The sequence below is a fragment of the Stegastes partitus genome, unplaced genomic scaffold, assembly GCF_000690725.1.
Source record: "Stegastes partitus isolate 25-593 unplaced genomic scaffold, Stegastes_partitus-1.0.2 Scaffold661, whole genome shotgun sequence".
Lineage (NCBI taxonomy): Eukaryota > Metazoa > Chordata > Actinopteri > Pomacentridae > Stegastes > Stegastes partitus.
The window spans coordinates 273,819-291,313 of NW_007578392.1; the positions used below are offsets into that span (position 1 = coordinate 273,819).

General features: G+C 45.4%; 1 protein-coding gene across 1 annotated transcript in view; it reads right to left on the reverse strand.

Moving 5' to 3' along the window:
• Positions 1 to 17,495, reverse strand: part of LOC103363465 (pleckstrin homology domain-containing family A member 7-like) — a 74,657-nt gene that overhangs the window by 11,320 nt on the left and 45,842 nt on the right. The window contains exons 9-22 of the mRNA XM_008290243.1: positions 16,459 to 16,637; positions 14,202 to 14,636; positions 13,453 to 13,993; positions 10,974 to 11,057; positions 9,374 to 9,427; positions 5,028 to 5,099; positions 3,858 to 3,938; positions 3,595 to 3,744; positions 2,802 to 2,903; positions 1,857 to 1,968; positions 1,508 to 1,710; positions 688 to 879; positions 486 to 603; positions 293 to 384 (exon numbers count right to left, since the gene is read on the reverse strand). Of these exons, the coding sequence (XP_008288465.1) occupies positions 293 to 384; positions 486 to 603; positions 688 to 879; positions 1,508 to 1,710; positions 1,857 to 1,968; positions 2,802 to 2,903; positions 3,595 to 3,744; positions 3,858 to 3,938; positions 5,028 to 5,099; positions 9,374 to 9,427; positions 10,974 to 11,057; positions 13,453 to 13,993; positions 14,202 to 14,636; positions 16,459 to 16,637 (2,415 nt within the window). The remainder of the gene's footprint in view (positions 1 to 292; positions 385 to 485; positions 604 to 687; positions 880 to 1,507; positions 1,711 to 1,856; positions 1,969 to 2,801; positions 2,904 to 3,594; positions 3,745 to 3,857; positions 3,939 to 5,027; positions 5,100 to 9,373; positions 9,428 to 10,973; positions 11,058 to 13,452; positions 13,994 to 14,201; positions 14,637 to 16,458; positions 16,638 to 17,495) is intronic.

A 17,495-nucleotide genomic window follows, 5' to 3' on the forward strand; every position in this document is an offset into this window, starting at 1 on the left:
AGAGGTTAAACATGATTGTATTCGTGCCTCCAGAGCAGAACTAAAATCAGGATCCTCTCTCAGACTTCCCACCTGTGAGCACTTGCAGCTGATGGAGAACTTGAGAGAGTCAGAAGTATCGATGCGAGCCCCAGATATCAAAGAATTTAAGTCCTGATTAATTCATTCATGAATCTCATTGATATCATGTGAAACTGAAGTGACACGCTGCCGTCTCTGTGTATCTGCTGCACGTATTGATTCGGGTATTCGCTCTTTACTGCGGCTCTTTATGTTTAATTCCGAGCCTCACCTTCATGCCGACTGCTGAGGCCGATCTTCGGAGAGTCACATACGAGGAGATGCTGGAAGACTGATTTACTCTAAGTGAGGATCCAGCCATTCCTGCAGGGAAGCCCACATAGATTAAACCACCGTTCTGCGAAACACTCCACATGAAGAGCACTTGAGCTAAAATAAATCTGTTGGCTCTGTCGTCCATGCACCTCTGCTCGGTAACGTCTGGTACCCTCCGTCGTGCCCAGATGCTACGATGCTGATGTGGCTGGAGCCGTCTCCTGCTCCCATGAGCTCCGGGTCGCTCAGGAAAGGCCTGAGTTCCACCTGAGAGACACGGAAACATCTCAGTAGAAGCAAACTGAAGGCCTCAGCAGCGTGAGCGCAGAACCACCCACGTTCTGCTCGTACCTTACTGTCTCCGTTTGTGTACTGGCCGATCTCTCGGTCCCTCTTGCGCTCGTCCGACTGCCGCTTGAGGCCGCGTACGGAGGTGTGTCGGATGACTGTCGTCTCCCGGGGCAACGGAGGCACAGCAGGGGGATGCTCGTCGGGACTGTAGAGCTGAGGTAGAGGAGGTCTGGGAGGCACGTCTTCCTCACTCTGCACACAGAACAACTGATAAAGACTTAGAAACGACAAACGAGCATCCGGCCTGCGTTGCTCTGACTGTGATGTTTCTAGAAGACCACAAAACCACGAGGGGAATACTGATGCTACGCGCTAAAGGTTCGCTGTGATCTCGAGCTGCTGCAGTTTCAGTGATAGCGCTGAATGTAAACATAACTTTTCTCTGTTTACAAGGAACTTCACATAAAACTGGAAAACTATTGCATTCCTCGAGGCTGAATGGTTCCACACATAACTGGGTATCAAACGTACATCATGCTGCTCTCTTTCCACTCGTTTCCTGTCTGACTTTATACTTTCTGCAAAGATGACAGAACACCAACAACAATAATCTTACAGGCCCAAAATGCTAAATACTTTTCTTTTCTTTCTGAGTTGTGGACTGAGAGACAGTAATGAGCAAATCTCACTATGTTCTGACATTTTAATAACTAAAAAATTATGTATTAATGGGAAAAAAAATAACACATTTATAATGAAAATAATGGACACTTGCAACCCTTTCTCTTTCAACCAATCACAGCTGCTCACACGGCTCGCTCATTCTGCAAAACCCAAAGAAACCAGGTGCGGTTAGCTTTGGGTGGCGGGGGTCGCTCACCCATTTAAGCCCACTGATGACGGTGGCAGAGTGGTGCAGCGGCTGCTGGCTGGGGCTGCAGGACAGCGTGGGGGTGTGGCTGCTGGGGCTGAGGTGGGGGCTGTGCTGCTGCTGCTGCTGGGATAATCTCATCTCCATAGCAGACGGGCTCCCAGACACAGAAGGCACTGATGACACCGACACCGAAGGCACAAATTTCCTCTCTGGGGAATTCAATATATGAACAAGCAGCATGAAGACACACACACTCGCTTTTCCTCTGGGACTGGTGTCTAGGATGTGACTAAGAGCTTTAATGGTAAGATACGGTGGTGTGGTTTATACTGCACATGGAACCTCCAGGTCTCACCTGGGTTGGTAACAGAGGAGATAGTGACTTTGTAGTTGGCTTTACTGGTGCTGAGGCCTGCGATCACGTCCTCAATCCTCCACAGCTCCTTTCTGATCTGGACTTTTTCCTGCTGCTCACAGAGAAACAAACATGTTGACACGTTTCCCAAACACACACTGGAAAACAAACGGAGGGTTCATTTGCAAAAACAGAAAACTCCATCTTGGGCTGCACAGTGGAGCAGTGGTTAGCACCGTGGCCTCACAGCAGGAAGGTCACCAGTTGGCGTCCCGGTGAGGACACCCGGGATCTTCCTGCGTGGAGTCTCCATGTTCTCCCCGTGCAGCGTGGGTTCTCTCCGGGTTCTCCGGCTTCCTCCCACAGTCCACAAACATGCTGAGGTTAATTGGTGATTGTAAATTGTCCGTAGGTGTGAATGTGAGTGTGCTTGGTTGTCTGTCTCTAAGTGTAGCCCTGTGATAGACTGGTTACCTGTCCAGGTGAACCTGCCTTCACCCTGAGTCAGCTGGGATAGTCTCCGCCCCCCACGTGATCCTAGTGAGGATTAAGGGGTGTAGATAGTGGATGGATGGATAACTCCATCTTCACAAACCTCCAGAAAACCCTCTTTTCCATCGTCTACCTGAGACATCAAACTTAAGTTCTCTCTGTTGTTGTGATTTCTACTGCGTTGAATCCTCTCAGCTTCAGTTTGATTTTATCTCAAGCAAACAACAAAAAAACAAGTTTTCTGAAAATCTACAAAAATGGAGTTTTCTGTTTTTGCAAATGAACTCTTCACATGCTTCACAGATTAACATCTTCTTCTGTTTTTAGCCGTAACAGAGATTTTAATGTGAATCTGATGCATGATCCTCTGAACTCAACCACAGATGATTTTCTATTCTCTGACTCATTTCCACCAACGTGAACGACAGCTGGTGAGATGACTGAGCTGCAGACCTGGGTGAGATCACTGCGGTTCATCTGTCCCTGCAGGGCCGACTTCAGCCAGTCCACATCCCTCTCCAGGCGGCTGTACTCGTTCCATGCGTTCTCCATCTCCTGAAGAACAAAACGTAAAACCCATGCATGTGATAATGAGTCAAGAAAAAAAGCCTCCACTCGCTGTACTTATCTCACGAACCAGCGCTACTTAAACGGATTCAAGGTTCCACCCACTTAAACAGAGATTCACAGTCGTGCTCCTGTGTGGTGAGCCGCTGTTCAGAGAAGTGCAGGTGTCTTGAGTTGTATTATGTTCTCTCACTTAAAAATAATCGTAGTCAAGCGATGCACACACTCAGATGTCCACTGAGAGCACTTGAACACGAGCTCGGAAATGTCTTCGGCGCCGAGAGCTAATGTTTACTTTCATGTAGTCGCTAAATGCGCTTTTGAAACTCGTCCTTTTCATTTGAACTCTTAAATATTTTAAATATCAGCGGAGATTCTGATCAAAACCTTTGCGCGAGCGGCAGCTTGAGTTTCTGTGCAGCCCCACGTTTGTCCCCTCGCACTCATCTGGGTAGTCACAGTCAACCTGAAACACGGCGCCAGTTGCAGAAACCATCAAAAGGGAACAACTAAAAACAGAAGTGATGTTGGCGACCAATAGAAACACAGCGCATGTGTTCAGCAGAGGCTCACCTGGCTAATTTGAATGAGCTATTTTGGGGGGAGAGCACGTCGCACAGCATCGTTTTAACAAAGCAGTCAAAGGAGCTGCACTTTTTAATGAATCCTCTGGTCTCACCGTAGACACTTGGGATATCTCCGCCCGGATGTGGACCACATCTTCTTGTAGTAATTTCTGCTGATAGGCAATTTTCTCAGCGTGAGCCGGCTGATCTCTGTACTCCTCCATCTGCTGGTGGGAAACATCCAGCACAGACTCCAGCTTGTCCTGTGTGGAGGCCGTGACATACGAACCCTATGAACTATAAGGGCTGACACACATACTGAGTACATTTTTAAAAAAAGAAGACATTTTGGACACAGTTTGTACGAAGCAAACACCTTGTCCTCCTTTAAAGTGCGTATCGTGGCCTCCAGCTCCTGCAGGATCTTGTCTTGTTCACACAGTCGACTTAATTTCACCTGCAGGAAAAAAAACAAAAACATATTGAGATAATAAAAGGCCGGAGAACAAAGGATAAGATCTACCTCTGCTCCTCCTTATCGCTCTCTGTTTACTTCTGATAACGGCGACAGAAAAGCAGGAAGGAGATGAAGAGTGTCCGGGATCAGATCCACAACACAGCTTCACACTTGTCTTCATTCAGCGACCGATTGATCGCAGTCTTTCTCTGTCTGTCAATAAGGCTCTTCTCTGTAAAAAGCCCCGAGGAATTCTTCTCATCAGCGCAGCGGGAGATATCAAAAGGCTCCATACTGTCTGGTTTGGGGGCAAGCTCTGGTAATACCCATTATGAGTAATCATAATCAAAAATCCATATTTTCACATTCGCTTTTTGGAGAAAGCCGTGTTTACTGAGAGTGACAGATTTGTTTTCCCAGAAATGGGTTATGTGTTTATGAAAACAACATAAGACTGCCTCGTTCACAGGCCTCCTCACACACTGGATCCTTTTTCTTTTTTTTTTTCTTCTCAGATCTATTTATCATTCTGTTCAATTAATAATTAAGCTGTTTTTATTTTCGCTGCCACATATTGTTGTTTTTAATTGCATGAAATATTCATTGTTCAGACAAATTTACTGGCGATTTCTTATAAATTGTTAAAGTGGAACAATGCTAATGATGAAAAGCCAGGACATCCATCTTATTTACCTCCATTCAGCAGAAAACAAAGAAGGAGAAGAGCCGGATCAGGCAAATCAAACTGAAAAATTTAACAGCTCAAACATCTAAAACTCCCATTACATGTATTTTTCCCTTTAAATTGCAGGGAGGAAAATAAAAGCTGTGGTCGATACTCTCAGGCCCTCACTGTGCAGCGTGGATGGGTGTCCCCACAGTGTTGCAGCGAACATACGTTCCCTCTGCAGCCTGTGTTTACCACAACTTAAGAACACACACACACAGGGAGAAACCACACTAAAACACACAGCAAAGTCAGACTAAAGTCAGCTGCTGCTCTGTAGTCGGAAACGGAGATCTTAAAGAAAAGAAGGCGATGATAAACACGGCGCTTATTTCTGTAAATCCTGAGAACGGTTCACTTACGTCGGCGTCGCTTTCTGCGATCTTCACAGGCCTCGATGGTCTTTCTTTTTTTAAACTCTCACGTCCAGTAACCTGAAATTCACCGTAGTCACAAATATAATGAGATGTTTAATATATATCTTCAGTTTAATACTTCCAGGTAACAGAAAACAGCAACTAGTTGAATTTTCAGCATCCAGTGAGACTGCTAGACAAGGCAAGCCGAATGAAATCATAAAGAAAAGGGAAAAAAGGAAAAACATGAGCTGGTGGAACAAAACTTTGTGCTGAAGCTGAGCAAAAACATTTATGCAGATCAGAGTTTCTGCATCTTTGTGTCTGGGGAAACCCTAAAACCCCAAAGCTGCTCTTTCCGGGCTGCTTATTACTGAAACAACCAGGTCCTTATTATAAACCAGGGAGGAACAGTTTTGCTTGAAAGCCTCATTTTGTCTTTTACAAACATACTGATTTGCGCTGGAAAGATTTACCTTAAAGATCGTTTAATGATTTGTACCTGAGTATCTGTTGCACTGTAAGCTATCGAGGCCTCTAATTTCATTCAGGTGTGGAAAGGTGGTGTGTACAGTCCAGATCGAGAGTGTTTTTGAGACCAGTTCTCGGTATCACATTGTGAAATAAAAGAACAGATACTACATTAAAGTCTCAGCTTTAGTTTGAGCAGGTTTACATCGATACTGAAAGTTGTGTGAGATATAGTGTCCAAATAAAGCCCAAAGTTCAGGGCTCATCAGGGTTTGGACGGATCTACATCCGACCCTTAATAATCCAGAACCGCGCTATCCGACAGGTTCGTAGGAAAAACGAACGGAGCCCATTAAAAACAGCCTTAACGTACCGACAGCCTTGGATTCTGACTCCAACATGACTGTTTATCATCAGAAGATCCTTTCTTGACTGTAAACTAGGAAACATGTCGACCAGGAGAACGTTGTGGATCGGCAGTGCAGTCGTACAGCAAATGATCCTGGTTTGCCCTTTTCTTTTTTCTTTTTTCTTTTTTCCAGCCATTCTGATCATTATTATCGTCTTCACTTGCACGGTGGCGTCTTCATTCCTCCGATAACTGTGCATCAAACTAAACTCTTAACTCTCAGTCAACTCCGAGTCCGAGACTGAGTGGTCAAACGTCCAATTACTTGTGAATCCTTTAATTTTAGCACCTTGTGTGATATTTACTACATCTCACACACAGTTCTCTCAATTCTGACATGACTCATCTCAAATTACTTAAATTAAAGCAGTATCCATTATTTTATTCCATGCTGGATGTGCTGAGGATGAAGAAAAAAACTGAAACTGTCCAAAATAATGACTTCTGTAATCTGGACTGTACATGTTGGTATAAAAAGCAGCAGCAGTGGTCACAGGCCGTGGTGAGAGACTGTAAAGGTGGGAATAGTTAAAATAAGCTGTCTTTTACTAGCCAGAGCTGGTACGGACACCATCAACTCCAAAATGGTTTGAAAGATTAGTTTCTACAAAAAGGCTGAATCTACAACCAGTGTAGCTCCTCTAAGACAAGACTCGTCTGTCCCTGGGTTGAAAGTATAACGTTTACTCCGATCACCTTATTATAGTTTAACATGTTAGAACGCACACATCTGTGTGCTCATCAACACTAAATACACAGTACAACTAAGGCTAACGGATTTCCTTTAGTTTAGCAGAAACTTCGTCAAAAAGTCAAAAAGTACAGTCATGACTCGATGATCCGACACTAAATGTAAAACCTTCTTCTATGTCAGATATCAAGGCTGTCGGATTGTCCAGACGGAGGTCCAGATACGAGGAGGGCTTGATGCTGGAAGGCTCATTAGTTGTTCATTATTGTTCATAGTTGTTATAATAACTAGTGTGTTGTTAGAACACTACGCATCGCTGGATTTCAGCCTAACTGACCGGTGCACTGGTGCACGTTCTGACCACTTCCACCCCGGGGCAGCGCTCTGACGGGGTGGAAGTGTCCAGAACACACAGGCAGTACTTGGCTGCTGATGCTAGTTTAGTTAGCGCTCACACTTCTGTTTCCTCCATCGGTGGCGGCGGGGGAGTGGCAGATACGCTCCACCGTTACCATCCATGTTTACTTCCATAAACACTGAGCACGCTCGCTGCGTGTGACGTCGTCGTGTCCTCTTCTGCGCATGCGGGACACTTTTGGCTCGTATGAAGTTCACACAGCAGATCACATACAAGTCGCATTGAACTGGAAACGTGAAGGAAGTCACAAAGAAATCCTCATTGAGCATCAAGTCCTGCAGTGTGAACGTAGCCAATCTGTGGGATTGTTCAGTCAGATAATACGCCGTCATCCTGATTGGTGACATTAAATGTCATGTCGGAGTCACAATCCAAGGCTGTCGCTATGTTAAGGCTGTTTTTATGGGTTCTGTTGGTTTTTCCTAAAAACCTGTCAGATAGCAGGTTTAGGATTGTTAAGGGTCGATTATGGAGTCATGACTGTACTGGATAGATTAACATTTTGATCTGATGAGATTTGATCCCATTTTTTGTGAGGGTGGCACAAACAGGTAATCTGTCCGGTAGTTGTTGAGTTTTGCTGTTAGCTGGTTTATTCGATAATTGTGTTACTGTCCATGCTTTAAGCATTAAATCTCAACAAACAATACTTTTTTTTTTTCAACTAATCTGAGGACTTATTGACTTACTTTAACTGTACTTTGTGTTTTTTTTCCCTTATAATTTACAGCGATTCATTTCTCTGTAATCACTGTAGCGATGACGTATTCCTCTCTCAGTGTCAGTACAGTCGTATATATGGTTTATGACAACTGTCAGTCTTCAGGGTAACGGCCAGAGATTTATCAGCCATTTGTCTGTCACTGAAGTCAAAGTGTGGGTGGGTTATTGGTAACGCTCCCACATCGGGCCCGCCACACCCAGCGCAGCCGTACGGGCCCTGCTGCATCTGTCAATTAGTACCACTCATGTCGGGTACCACGCAGCCTGTGAGAACGGTTTTATTATGAACTCTGTGGTTTGGAGAGAACATGCTCTCGTCTGGGAAAATTATTCAAGTGGCCACCAGGATATGTTTTGGTGGGTTTGAAGAAAGCGTTTCATGCTTGGGGAGCAAAAGAAGACAATATCAAGTGGACAGACAACGATCAGATTCAAATAAGTTCTGCTTTTTTTCTTTATCATAATCCGTATTTCACGTGTTTGACGTCTAGTTGTGAGTCCACTGCTGTCGGTAGTTCTCTTTCCAGACCACACATCACCATCCGTTTCCACAACAATGAAACTAGAGGCTCGCCGTCATCATCACATCATCAGCGTGATTCTTAAAGAGCACCATTGGGTCTTCTCTTAGCAAAACAAAAGCGAATGGACGACTTCAAACAAGGCATTCAGCACGATCCCAGATGCTCGGTAGCATGCAAGTGTGCAGTTACAGCTTCTGTCCAATCAGCTCTCAGATCTCATAGCAGTGCTGGAGGTGTCACGCAGTGGATGAACGGATGAAGGGATTCATGTGCAAACTTCTGCATGTTTTCCGGGGATGCATCACAAGCAGTCGAATGGTCTGTTTCGCTTTGTATGCACACCATCCTTACATTCCAACAATACCCAAAACTTGAAGTGGGGTTTTCAAACGCATTGTGTACTGAAACGATCATCGGCTCAATACTTTCGATCTGTTTTGAAACAGGAAATGGAGAGGCGTTACAGGCTGTACCGGGCACAAGACTTCCCTCCGTTCCAAAACACAACCCAGATGTTTGTTTTTTTATTTTACTAATGCAATGTGGTGTTAAACATACAAATCAATTAGGATCAAATGCTTTGCACGAGTGAGGACGGAAGACGTAAGCTCGCTGAAGGAGGTTTTTATGTACAGCAGGAGCACTCACATGGGGGTTGGAACCCACAAACGTTTTAGTAATTCAGCCTTGTGCTCGGAAAAATTTCCATTCTACAAAACTACTTGTGAAAATCCAGTTCTGTCAACCAGTGGAAAGCATCTTGACAAACTGAACATCAGGACTTTGACTCGAGTGTGAAGCCAAACGTTGCTATCACTTAAAGCCAGTCACATCGGAGTGTTTGCAGGTTTCATCAGATTAAAGCAACAACAAAAAAAAACAGCTCGTTATCCTCAAACGGATAATTTACATCACAAGAAGACAGTAAAAAGACATGTTAATTCCATCATAAGGAGACAGTTGAAAGCTCAGCGCAGAACAGAGGAGAGACAGGAGAAGGGGGACGGGGAGGCAGATGTTGGAGGCAGCAGCAGGAGAACAAGATTGCAGTCCAGAGAGGGGGAGATGGAGAGAAGATGAAAGCGATAGAGTGGCATTTACTTTGTTGGGGCCCACCTTCAGATCTAGATACTCCAGGTCCTTCTTCAGTTGTATGTAAGTATCATCAGCCTTTAAATGAGCAGTGGAGAGATAAATCATTTGAAATGAAACTGCAAAGGATAATGGGTGACCAGATGACTCCTAAGGCCTTTATTTGCTGCTTAGGCTTTGCTAACAGAACTTTAATTAACTTGGTCTCAATTACAGTGTACTCCTACCTCTGTATTTTTATCTGCAGTTGGAAAAGCCAAACTCTAATTAAGTAATCGAGTCATTTTTGAACTGGTTTAATGTCTCCTGTTTGACCTCATGCACAACTGAGCAACACAGGTCTGATGCATGACATGTGGCCAAACGGAGTGTTTATGATTCTTCATAAGCATGGAGAATGGCCAGAGAATGGTTGGATGTTAGAAAACTGGGTGGAGTTGTCATTACTGTGCACCATTGCAGCTCGACTGCGGTCTGCTGGTCTTACAGCAATGCACTTTGTTCACAGGCTCACAGGGAAGACTGGCTGCCGACGGCGGCCTCAGAATGCTAACACCAAGAACAAAAGATTTATCAGAGCACACAGAAACGTAGATGCGTCGTACTGATCACACATTCTCTGTGCAGCTTCGCAGTGTTCTACATCTACAGAACAGACGATGGACAGTGTAAAATACAGGCACAGTCAACAAGCAACATGCTTCGAATGTGGCTTATTACTTCTTAAGACAAGACTCGTGTGGCTTTGTCAGGGTTTGGAAAGTTCAATGAGTGACACTAAAGACACTAATATACAGCTATAAGTACAGTACAGTCCATGCCAAAGATGGTTGAATAAACAAGACAACCAAGCAGTACCAACAGACTGCAGTCTGTCAGAATGACCAGGAAGTAATGTGTGGGTTTGGCTGGAGGGAGAGGGGGACCAAAATGCACTGGCAGGGGGATGCAGTGTGCTGCGTTAGGGAAGTATGAGGGTCCCTGACCTGCATGCTGGGGCCTAGAAGGCCGTTGTGCTGGTGGTTCTGCAGGTGAGCGAACGCACTGCTGGGGCTATGCACACCAGCCATCTTGGCCTGGTGCCTCCGTAGCTGAATGAGGAGCAGAGTCAGCTCCTCTGGCTGTAGCCAAGCCCGGGGTTTAGGGGCCAGGGGCCAGCGAAAGCACAGAGGGATGAGAGAAAATATTTGATAATCATCTGGGCAGTACAGTGGCTGAGCTACAGAAGCTGAGAGAGCCAAGTGTTAGAGAGGCCAGCATACTGCCGCGTCCACTAATGTCCCGATAATAACTGAAAATGTAAAAGCTAGAGCTGCACCGTGGAGATCGCTATGGGAGGATGACTTATTGTGCTAAACAGGGCTGGGTGGAGAGAAGGGTTATCACAGCTGATAACACTTATCAAACTAATATCACATGGTGTAAAAAATTAAACCAGCTTCATCCGTCAGCTCTAGATTCTACATACTGACACCGTCACCGAGGAGCCACATTAGTCAAATTTTGGTCTGAGTTTTGCCTGTTCCTACCTGGACTCGCCGTCCTAGGCTATCGTAACACAACGCTAACACCACACAACAGTACTGACATGGAGCTACGTGGTTGATGGAACAGAGCGGCGTACCGTTTTGCCGTGCAGGCTGGGAGCGCTGACGGTGTGCGTGATGTAGCCCATGGATGGCACAGATCGTCTCTCTATTTGGGAGGTCTGTGGAGAAAACCATCAGCTTGTTATTAGAGACCGTATAGAATCAAATCAAACAGAATGTGTAATTCACTAAGTAATCCTCAACAGTGTGCTGAAAGTGAGAGCCGGATCCCTCCATCACACCGAATCAAAGTTAAACCATTGCCTCCAAGTCTGCAAACAAATTTGACTACACAGCACATTTATTTTTTTTTCATCTATCCCTTTCTCCCTTTCATCACTCCTACTCTTCTTGGAAACAAGGTGTGCCCTGAGTTTCAGATGCTACGGGGCTCGGAGAATCTGACGTTTTTGCTTAACACACAGAATTAGCGAAAACCAGGCCCACTACAGAACCTTAAAAGGACACAAACAACAAGAGATTTAATTAACTACACATAAATTATACTAAACCTGCTTTCTTAAAATAACATTTGTTTGCTACCAGCAAGAGAAGCACTGTAAGCCATTCCCTTTGAGATTCCCATGCCACAATTTTTTTGCTGTATAATAGGTTTTTTATTTAAATGCAAGATCAGAAGAAAGAGACCGCTGCTGATGTTTGAGATACAGTAGAGATGTTTATAGGGTGCTGAGGAGCCCTGGGCAAATTGGATTAGCTGCTAATAAAACATACTTCTTAATGATATTCCACAGAGGCATGCACATCGCTATTACTTAAGCGCGCTCCAGCCAGAGAGCACCATCGGCCTCAAAGATGCTGGGTGCACCAAAACTAAGTTCAGTGCCGACTAAATTTAGTTCCCATAAACACGGCTTCCTCGTACACTCGCTGTGGCTGCCTTTGTTAAGAAGGCCTCCTCCTCTGAAGCCGTTTCCATAATTGTGCGTCACCGTATTTTATGGCTGTAATTAGTGTCTTGACACTTGGGTGAATGATGGAGGAAACAGAGCATCTGCAACACTTTGTTTACTTGTGTAAGGCCAACGGGTCGGCTCGTGAGGCTTGTGTGTGTTGGCAAATGTGGTGATGGTTTGGAGGCGGATCGTTTCACATGTGGAGGGTGTGGTGGGGCGACGGCGCAGGGTGTGGATGACACGACGTCCCCTCGCTCCGGCTCCTGCGGCGGTGGCGGTGCTGTCTGAGCGCTGCGACGGTTTCGGGGAACAGTTTTTCCCGCTCACACACGCTCGCGCCACCTGTGGGGCGCGCTTTGGGCGTGGACTGTGTGAATCTGCGAGTGATTCACATGAGCATCAAAGTGTGGGCGCTGAAACGCCGGAGCCTTCTCAGGCTCCTCCTGCTCATCTTCCCATGGTGTTCATGTGAGCTCACAACATCCCGCAAGTTGACATCAATGGATACCTCGCGTCCGCTATCCACAGCTACCGTGAGAATGAGACCTTTGTTATTTGGCTTCATCAACTTTTACTACTTTCACTGCCAATGACAGGCTGCTGGTGTTCACAGCGCACTCGTATCATAGTGTTTATCCCCGCTGACGGAGGACTTCCCTCTATCCATCCGACACTATGGACAGGTCTGACAGCAGGCGGCCTGCGGGTGTGACGCCACGGTGGGAACAAACCCGGTGCCCCTTACAAACCAACACGGCACTGTTCCCAACATCCAACACACACTGAAGAGATTATTTATAGTTGTGAGGACGCAGCTAACAATTACTGACATTATCAGTTCGACTGTCTTGATTTAGCACCAAGTTTTTTCAACTATAGAAAGATTTTCTCAGAGATTTTTAGTGTAACAACAAAGGAAAGAAAGATTTAATGATTACCCAAATAATTTCAGATTTTTTTTTCTGTTGATCAATTAATCAATTAATCAACTATGGCAGAGCTTCAACACCTGAAGCCTTCAGCATTTATTGGTGATCCTGAGCATCACTACTGACCTGACAAATGACCATCAGTAATAAAATAAGCCTTAGATAGTTTTACAGTGTCTGTCCTGCGTCCATCCTAATGAATGACACGTGATAATTAAATGCTCATCTATTCAACAGGAAACCTGCTGGTTTTAGTCTTCTTGTGGTATTTTGCTGACACCGATAAGCCCAGAATGATCTTTTATCGCTCTTTTAAAGATGACTTAAGATGAAGTGAATCAGTACACCGAGATTTGCATTTTTTGTTTTATGATATAATGACTCAGACTTCATTTACATCTGAAGGTTATATACAATATTAATGGATTCATATAAAATTAATTAATATTATTCATTGAATGCAAAATTCCTCTGCGATCATACTGAACGGCATTCGAGCACTTTGAATGTGAGTATTTACATTTAACACTAACTGGGTGTGACCCAGTGACGCTGTTTTATATCTTATACCACGATGGTAATCAGAGATTGTTTGGAGAAGACAAAAGACAGCAAAGGAATCCCTAAAAACGTCAGCGGTGCCTCTCTTCCTCCAGGAGGTGACCTACCTGAGAGAGGTGGGCACAGATGTGGCCGGGGGAGCTCGACCTTGTGCTGTCCCCCGCCGCCACCTCGTCCAGGGGCCGGACTGTGCGTCTGTCTGAAGGGGTGTGTGGCCTGCGTGGGGACAGGGGTTTGAAGGAGGACGGGACTGATGGCGGGACTTCACACGGCGATGGAGGGACGGAGATGGAGCGCGGCATCTCCACGGTGACTCTGAAGGACGAGGAGTCTGTGAAGTTGGGGCCGGTGTAGATGGGGGCGGTGGGGCTGCCGTGACGGAACTGCTGCCGCTGCTGCCACTCGTAGAGCTGCCACACCATCCCCTCCTTGGTGGCCATTCGCTCGTCCGTGGACATACGGAAGTGGCTGAGTCGGTCGTGGGCGTACTTGTAGTCACTGGGAAGGTTGCACGTTGCTGGAGGGGAGCTGCTGCCGGACGGGAGACGGGGCGACTTTGGCAATGATTGATAGGTGACATCTGCTGTGCTGGCTTTGGGTTTTAAAGGAGGAGTCCGCCGAGGCAGGTTGTACTCTGCAGAGGGAGCACTGAGGCAGAAAGACACGTACAAGTGTTTAATTATCATGTAAAGTTCTCTGGTTACTATAAAAAGATCTTTCTCCACATTAAGAAAAAAAAAGAAAATGTACAATTCCAATATGCAGTTTCTCATGTTAGCCACTAGAGGGAGGCATTTACCAACGGTTTCTGTTACAGACACACTGGCTGATTCTAACTGAGGGAAGTCAAACTAACCTTTTCGAGGGATCTCCTTTCTGAACCTTGACCCAGTGCTCCACCTGAGCCAGCGTGTTCTTCCTCTGCATGTGCACGTGTTTCTCAGTGTCCGTCCGTGAAACAAAACTCCTCTGATAGACAAGATTTCCATTTTGTTCTGGCGGTAGAGCCACTTGGATCACAGCCGGCTGTCCGTTCTTGTGGGCGGCACCGTTGACGGAGTCTGGAGACAGTCTCTCCACTCGATCCACTGGGGCCGACTGGCTGGCCTTCCCCTGGATCTCTAATCCATACCTCAGCTCTTCTCCGTGAGCCAGTCTGACGCCATTGTCCTGAGGTTCGTCCCGGTCCGTCCTGTGAAGGATTTCTGACCGAGATGAGTTCTGGTTGATGTGGACGTGGTTGCTCTGTGGGACTGCCTGCTGTGCACCCTTATCTGGCTTCTCTAGCTCTCTGTGAAGAAACGAGACGATTATATTAAAAGAAAATTTAAATTAAGTAAATGGCTTCATACAGCCGATCCTAAAGCACAGAGAGAGAACGCACCGACCCGGTAAATCTTACAAGTATTACACACTTGAACAGTAATTTAACTATCATCTCATTCCAACTCTTCACCGAGTGCTATGATGAAGTGCAGCGCTGTTCTTAAAACAAGAGGATTACGGAGCAGTCAGCAGGAGGATGGAGAACACAGCGGACACTCCAATTAACCTTAAGTAAAGCTAAACGTAATTTCCCAATCCATTTGTGAAGACACGTCTACATATGGTCCGATTCATTACCGAGTTTCTCTGAGAACAAATCAAGACCAGAGGGAGTCATTCATTAAATTTCCATCCACACCTTTTTATATCTTTTATAAGGAGAGCAGAGATCTTGCTGGAGAATTCATGCAGAGCAAATCCGCAAGGAAAGGAAATGACAGTCACTTTATCATCATAAAGTAGGCTGGGGTAGAGTCTTAATATGTTTAAATGATAGGACCTCCACTCCATGGTGTTAGATTTAAATTAATTTATCCTCACGCCACTCACGGGAACACGTCTTCCATTTCTATTATTTACAGTTTCACAAACTTTACATGAATGAGTTCCTAAAAGATACGACATGATTTTAGCTGATTGCAGTTCAGTGATCACCCCACACGTACCTGCCCTCTACCACTTAGTGAAAAACGCACTCTTCTCATGTTATTAGTGCAAAGTCTTTAACATCATTCACGCTTCCTTTCAAGGAAAAATACGACGACCATGCGTGGGACACTGAATGCTTTCCCATAATAACATTTTCAGGAGCACTGCCTTGCTCTGGTCACTGGGTGGCGCTATTGCGTCGACTATTTATAGCACGTAGCGCCGCCAGCTAATCCGAGTAATGCATTTAGAGTGTCAGACAATACTGGAGACTATTTCTGCCACAAATTTGGCTTTTTATTTTATTATTTTAATTATTTTAAAAATAAATAATAATAATAATGTATGCACACTACTGTTGCCTCACAGCTAGAAGGTCGCCGGTTCACGTCCCGGTGAGGACACCCGGGATCTTCCTGCGTGGAGTCTCCATGTTCTCCCCGTGCAGCGTGGGTTCTCTCCGGGTTCTCCGGCTTCCTCCCACAGTCCAGAAACATGCTGAGGTTAATTGGTGATTGTAAATTGTCTGTAGGTGTGAATGTGAGTGTGCTTGGTTGTCTGTCTCTAAGTGTAGCCCTGTGATAGACTGGTTACCTGTCCAGGTGAACCTGCCTTCACCCTGAGTCAGCTGGGATAGGCTCCGCCCCCCTAGTGAGGATTAAGTGGTGGATAGATGATGGATGGATGCACACTAGCCTACATGACTTTGTGTTTACTGCTTTGATCTCAATCAGCTACTGGGTGCAATAAAGTACATTTAAAACATCACAGATGGAGATGAAACCGACACACACGAAAAACTGCAGATTGAGCCGCAGAACAGGACGAAAGAGCCGGACCTGCTGTTGTTAAAATAAAGCCCATAAGGCCAGAAAAACAAGTCATTTTCATTAATGAGACATATCTAGACACTTGAGGAGTTCCCGTTCAGCACTGCCGTCCTGAAGACGTGATGTTCTGGCAAAACAGATGATTAATAAATGATATTTGACTGTGACGCCCAGGTTCCCTTCATGATACACCCTCAGGACTTATCTAGCTCCCAGAGATGCTGCGCTTTACGCAAGGCGGTGGTACTAACAGCGGCACAGGCCCAGCCAATTGGAGAAGAGAATCCTACACTATAGAGCGAGACCAACCTCTTTATAGTGTGACTCTGCTGCATCAGCGCAGCCTGGTTCATGGCCCGGATCCAGCCATTCATGTCCTCCTGCGTGTCCGCACTGAAGAAATATGTCCGCATCCCGCAGTGTTCTGCCTGCGAGCCAATCACAGAGTTCTTATTGTAAATGTAGGAGCGCATTCCTGTATGGCTTGCCTATAAAAGAGAGGGAGATGGAGAGGCAGAGGGAGGATATGAGAGGGCTTCTCACTGAAGGTGGTTGACAAGTGAAAAACTTCTTGTTCACTGACAGCCGTCAACTCAGAGAAGTCTACGGCAACATTTTACTGAAAGACAGAAAACGAACGGGGAGAGAGCAAAGTGCTGCAGCAGAAACAACGCGATCATTTTGTTGTTTCTGGCAGGAGGGGGGGGAACAAAAAGCACAACACAAGTTATATTTTCCCACTGCTTCTCAAAAAGGCAATTGCAATCCCTTTAGCGCACAGAAATTAGATGGCAGCTGCAGCAAACCACCGCACAGTAGCAAAGAAAATGCAATTATGGGCTCCTTTCAGCGCTTTGGTCCAGATGCACACACTCGTAGCCACACATCATAAATATTAGCTTTCCTTCTCAAACTTCTATGCGCTGCTGTGAGTCTGTTCTAATAGTCTGACTGTACAGTGGGACCACAAATCCCTCCAAATATCTCCAAACCCCACCCAGAAAACCGACAGTAAACCACAGTGAAGACACATTCAGCTGCTTTTTTGCATCGTTTCAAAGCTGCTGACTATTTTATCTCAGGTTGTGTTCACCCACATATAACCTCAGTTATCCCTGCTTGTATTCTAATGAATATAGGTTCATTTTAAATCTGCTAAATATGTTTTACTGATGCAGTAAAACGGTACAAAGGTTCAACATGTGAGAAGCCAAACACTGCAAAGCAAAATTAATATTTCCTGCCTTAGAACACACATAGAGAGGAATGTTAAGAGTTAATATTGTATGTTTTATCGTAAAACAAAGTAAAACTAATGCATGTACAGCAGGTATTAATGGCGATGT